Genomic DNA, 5756 nt, shown 5'->3' on the forward strand with positions numbered 1-5756 from the left:
AGGCCTCTTCCCTCCTTCCACCCAGCTCTGTTCTAATCCCAATAAACCAATCCAGATAATGACTGAATTTTCTTCCCTGAACTAGACAGTCCCAAAAGGAAATGAGACTGCTTTTGAGCCAGAAGAGACCTGGTTGTGATTATAAAACACACACTCTGTGACCCTCCAACAAATCTCTTGAGTCACTTTTTTTTCCTTTAAATGGAGAGAACAAGAAGAAGAGTGTTGGATTGGGAATGAGAGAGCTTGGGATCACTTATAGCATGGGTCAACTTGGACAGATCGTTGAACTGCCCTAGGCCTCCGAGGTTTCTTCCATCTGTAAAATAAGTGAGTTGGACTAGGTGGCTTCTGAGGTTTAACCAAATGCCCTTTGATTTACTATCTAGACATCATTTCGGGCAATAGTTTGGAAGAGATTCCTGAGGGGACACTAAATCTGGGGATTTGAGGAGGAGTCCTAGAGAATTCTGAGGTCGGTGGTGGCCAATGATGCGCTCTCAAGGACAAAAGGATCATTTACATTGGATGTCAATCAGCAGCATAATCTTCAATCTCTCATTATTTTGAGTATTAATAACAAGAATAGACATTTTAGATGCTTTTAATTTTGCAAAACAATTTGCATACTTTATCTGATTTGATCCAAAATGAGAAAAGTACTGTGAATGTATATCATTATCAACATTTTACAGATGGGGAAACTGACACAGACTGAAATGACCGAGCAAAAATCTCTGTCTCATTGTGTCCGCCCAAGGCTGCAGAGGTAACAGAGGAAGCTGACACTTTTTATTTTGGCCCCAGAGGGAAAACCAGAAGCAGCAAAGTGACTAGTTTAGGCTAAATGTCAGGAAAATCTTCCAACAAAGACAGCTGTCCCATGGGAAACAGGCTGCCTCTGGGGGTGGTGACCCTCTCTCCCCTGAGGTCATTAAACAGAAGTGGGATGTTGCAGGACCGGCCAGCCGGCTGCCAAAGCCATAATGGCTCCCAAACTAATAGGAATATTGAGATTCAAAAGCAGTACCTTTGGGTTCTTCTAAAACTCATCTGATGGCTTAAGAGTCTGAGGTATCAAAGTTTTTAGACATTGTTATTAGTCACCCTTTTTTTGCCTTCTCCTCCACCATCTCCTCTTCTTCCTCCTCCACCATCTCCTCCTCCTCCTCTCTTCCTCCTCCTGCACCATCTTCTCCACCACCACCTCCATCATCTCTTCCTCCTCCTCCTCCTCCTCCTCCTCCTCCTCCTCCTCCTCCTCCTCCTCCTCCTCCTCCTCCTCCTCCTCCTCCTCCTCCTCCTCCTCCTCCTCTTCCCCTTCCTCCTCCTACTCCTCCTTCTCCTCCACTTCCTCCTTCTCCTCCTTCTCTTACTCCTCCTTTTCCACCATCTCCTCCTTCTGCAGGAGATGGTGGAGAAGGAAGAGATGGTGGAGGAGGAAGAACAGGAGGAAGAGGAGGAGGGAGAAAGAGGCAGCTTGTCCGGGTGCACAGGGCTAGGTTACCAACCACCTCATCCTTCTCCAATATATGTATACAGTGGAGACCCACTCCCCTCCTAGTCTGTGTCAAGGTGTGCACCAAGCGAGATGAGGAAGAGGAGGAGGAGATGGTGGAAGAGCAGGAGAAGGAGGAGGTGGTGGTACCCAAACAAATAAAAAGCAAAATAGAAAAGCATCTATGTGTGCTATATAGATAGATAGATATAGATATAGATATGTATATATATATAGCATATATATATATGTGTGTGTGTGTGTGTGTGTATATTATATGTATGTGTGTATATTATATTATATATTACACACACACACACACACACACACACACACACACACTCACCACCGTTCTGTTATGTGGCAGAGCATTGGAATGGAGGAACGGCCCCTGAGTTGGGCAGCTCCAGTCGTGCTCCGTGCCTCGGTTGAAAGGGCACTGGGTTCTACAAGGGGACAAACAGATTTGGGAAACCCTGGGAAAGGCTTCCGTGAGCCGGCGCCAGCAGAGTGAGCACAGAGCTTTGTGCACAGTCACAGCGATGGGGTCCAAGGACCAGTTCTCAGCCGGGCGGAGATGCAGGCCCATTCCCAAGGACTCCGGCTGAAAGACCCTCTAGAGAAAAACCAAACGAAACGAAACGAAACCAAAAAATGAAAAACAAAACCAAACAACCACAAAACCCGAAGGAGAACGGATGAGAATCGGGCAGACTTTTAAAAAACACGTTTCTTTGTCTTGGCTTGGCTTGGGGGGGGGGGGGGTTGGGAATTCTTTAAAAACACATTCATGCGGATGCATGAATGAAATGTTGCCCCTAAGACCCTGGGAGCTCCGTGTTCCGGCTGAGGGCCTTCCAGCGAGTGTAGAAGGGGAGCACGTGCTCGATGGCCACCCCCGCCTCGTGCGCAGCCTCGAAGGCCGAGCTCAGGGGAGGGGACAAGGGCCCGGCCCCCGCCAGGTCCAGAGCCGTGAGGACGGTCACCATCCCCCTGGCGCTGTCCGCCTCCTCCCCGACGGCGCGCAGCAGCTCCCCGTAGCCGCGGAGGATGCTGTGGAGGTTCCAGGCAGCCGCGTTTTCTCCTCCTATCTTGGGCCACCTCCACTTGCCCCGCACTTGCACCTGGCACCGAAAGCGCCCGTTCCTTTGCTTCAGCTGCTCTTCCAAGAACCGCAGGGCGAACCGGGCCGGGGCCTCCTTCTTCCTCCGGTCCAACTCGTCGATCACGATCCTGGGGACTATGAGCACGAACCTCCCGGCCATGTCCCGCACGAGGGGCAGGTGCTTGCCACAGAGCCACGGCGTCTGGGATGAGGTAAGGGGAAAGGGCCGTCTGAATGCGGAGCAGCCGCAGGGCCGTCTCCATGGACTGCACTTGTCCTCTGCAGCTGGGCCGGGCCTTCCCGGGCCGGGGGCGGCGCCCCTTTCTCCCGAGCCTCCCCCGAAGGAGGAACCGCCCAGAGAAAGAGGCCCAGCTTCGGATCGAACACGACGAGACTGTCAGGCAGGTGGGCAGCGAAGTGGCCAAACGTGCGCAGGACGCAGGCGCGCAGAGCCACGTCTTCCCTGGAGAAAGTGGGAAACACGTCGAGGTCAAAGTTTAAGCTCGCGTGGCAGCCTGGAAGGGGAGGAGGGAGCGCAGGATGGTGTCCTCCAGGAGGGGCATAGAGATGGGGGGGCTGGGCCCGCTCAAAGTGGGGGAGCAGCTCGCGAGCCGGGGGCCAGCCCGAGGTGGGGGTTTCCGAGCTCCTGGGCGCTGGGCAGCAGGTTGAGCAGCAAGCAGCAGGTCCCTCCAGAGGCCCGGCCACAGCGCGCATGCTGAGGGCGCTGAGGGCCGGCTCGTTGAGCAGCCACTGCAGGACGACCCGGAGAGCCGGGAGCAGCCCTTCTGCGCACAGAATGTCCAGCCGCTCTTGCACAGCCTGCGAGTTGGGGAGGGTCCAGCTGCTGGAGATGGCGCTTTCCTCCGAGGCTCTCTCCTCTTCTCCTTCCTCTGAGGCTACTTCGCTGAAAGCTGCTGTCCGAGTCGGGGAGCGAACAGAAAGAAACGTCCCCCAATCTTCGCCGTCGTCTAAGACACGGTAGGAGTCCCCGGGGGGAGTCCCGGCTCCCGTCTCGGCTCCCAGACTTCACATGGACTCGCTGTCCTCCCACGAATCTTCAGGGCAGGAAGGTGGAATGGAGAAACGCGGCTCCTGATCGCTCTCTGGGAACTCGCCGACGTGAACCGAGACGGGGTGGGAGCGGGAAGCTTCTGGTGCCCGTTCTCCCTCTTCCCAGCCAAGGCTTCTCCGGCTCCTGCGTTTCGTCCCTCCCTGGCGCCACCCGGCTGGTGAGGCGCCGCCCGGATGTTGCCGCCCACCAGGCCGCACGATATGAGAGAGAAAACCAGGCTGAAGGAGATGGCCGTGTGGCTCAGTTCCGAGCCGGCTCTCTTCAAGTCTCCAAAGTCAAGAGGCACAGGGTGACCATTTGGAAGACCAGTTGATTTGGCAAGAGCGAGGAGCCATGCCCCTGCTCCGCCCCCGCTCTCCTGGCCCAGCCTTGGCCGGCTTGGATCGCCAGGTGGGAGAGACACAGCTGAAAGTCCTCCAGGACCCTCGCGCACAGCCTCTCCAGCGCCGGGTGTCTTCTGCCTTGGGGGCGTCAGGAGGCTCTGGAGATACACAAAGCTGACCAGCAGCCTTCTCACATCTTCCCGCGCCTGGTGCTCTGGACCTAGTTTCCCCAGCGGAACACTCGGGAGCTGTCTGTATTCCTCCTGAATCTTCAGATAGATCTGCTCCAGACCCAGGAAGGCTGCAGCGTGGGGGACTTTGGAATGGATGCAACACTGATAAAAACACGTGGCCTCGACGTAAGAAAATTTAGCTCGGACAGAGTTGCCAGGTGCACGAAGGGCAAGCCCAGGGCGGGAATGAGCGACAGAGCTCGGTAGTAGTAGAGCTTAGCTTGCTTCTCTCCCTCCGAGGCCGTGAACTCCCTCAGATAGTGGTACAAGTCTCCAATCCGAAGCAGACAAAGATGGCAGAACTTCCTGGCCCAGTCCATCTCTTCTGCGGAGGGTTTCCAATTGCAGCTCGAACTGTGCTTGCATAGAAAAGAAAAGGCCATGATAGACATGAATTCCATTTTTGAGGTGCTCCCGGTAAGCACCTTCTGGGCCCCAAGCGTCCATAAGGGCTCCCCTGGTCTTCCGGAGGGTTTGGAGATTGTAGTACACTTTCATCCACAGCAGCTCTTCCGCGACCATCCCATAATACCGTGGGCTCAGCAGGATGAGGCAAACGGCAGATTGTTCCAGTTGGCTCCTCAGGGCCGCATTCTGGGGCTGGAAAACTTCTTGGTGGGCCGTCTCCCTCGCGAGGAGGGCGTCCAGCTGCTGTGCTGATCCCACCATCTTCAGGAGAAGTCCTTTGGTTTGGTTGGGTTCCATAGTTCCAGATCCCTCTTCACGCGTCGCTTTGGTAACTGGCTCAGTGAGCTCCAAGGCCGCTCTCCCCAAAAAATCAGGGATCTCCTCAGGGAAAGAAAGGGAGACCGAGAGAACCCGTCCCTCCCCTAATCGGCGCAGAGAGCTCCTAGTCCGCTCTCCCCAGAAAATCAGGGATCTCCTCAGGGAAAGGGAGACCGAGAGAACCCGTCCCTCCCCTAACCGGCGCAGTGAAAATCAAGAACACTTTTCCCAAAAAATCACGAAAGGGAGACCGAGAGAACAAGCTCGTCACTTACCTAGTGCAGTGAAATCCAAGTCCAGTCTTCCTAGAAAATCACAAATCTCTTCAGGGAGAGAACCCGTCCCTCACCAGTGCAGTGAAGGAATGAGTGGCTGGCAGGCAGAACCTGCTTTATATACTCCTCCTCCTCCTCCTCCTCCTCCTCCCCTCCTCCTCCCCTCCTCCTCCCCTCCTCCTCCTCCTCCTTTTTCAAAATTGACCCTAGCAAAACTTTTTTCCCCCCTTCCTTCCCCCACCTCCTCCCCTTGTTATCCCAAAACATGTTAAATATGTTAAAATACAGGTTAAATCCAATATATATACAATTATCGTGCTTGTGAAGACTAGGAGACCCACTCCGGGCCTGTATCCCAAAGAAATAAAAAGCAAAATAGAAAAACGTCTTATTTGTGCAAATATATCTACAACCGTTCTGTAAAGCATTGGAGTGGAGGAATCGCCCCTCAAGTGGGCAGCTCCAGTTGTGCTCGTGACTGGGTTGAAAGAATTCTAAAAGGGGACAAACAGATTTCAGAAAAC

The 5756-nt window shown here is 54.1% G+C and overlaps 1 protein-coding gene across 1 annotated transcript; it reads right to left on the reverse strand.

The window, feature by feature from the left end:
* Positions 1-2316: 2316 nt before the first annotated feature.
* On the reverse strand, positions 2317-4936 carry LOC141552556 (nonsense-mediated mRNA decay factor SMG5-like). Its single transcript, XM_074284680.1, is given in 9 exon segments — positions 2317-2784; positions 2786-2936; positions 3031-3571; positions 3644-3889; positions 3892-3945; positions 3948-4136; positions 4219-4374; positions 4377-4556; positions 4657-4936. Coding segments are annotated over 9 exon segments (2265 nt in total).
* Between the last annotated feature and the right edge of the window lie 820 nt (positions 4937-5756).

Source organism: Sminthopsis crassicaudata, chromosome 2 (assembly GCF_048593235.1).
Source record: "Sminthopsis crassicaudata isolate SCR6 chromosome 2, ASM4859323v1, whole genome shotgun sequence".
NCBI classification, from domain to species: domain Eukaryota; kingdom Metazoa; phylum Chordata; class Mammalia; order Dasyuromorphia; family Dasyuridae; genus Sminthopsis; species Sminthopsis crassicaudata.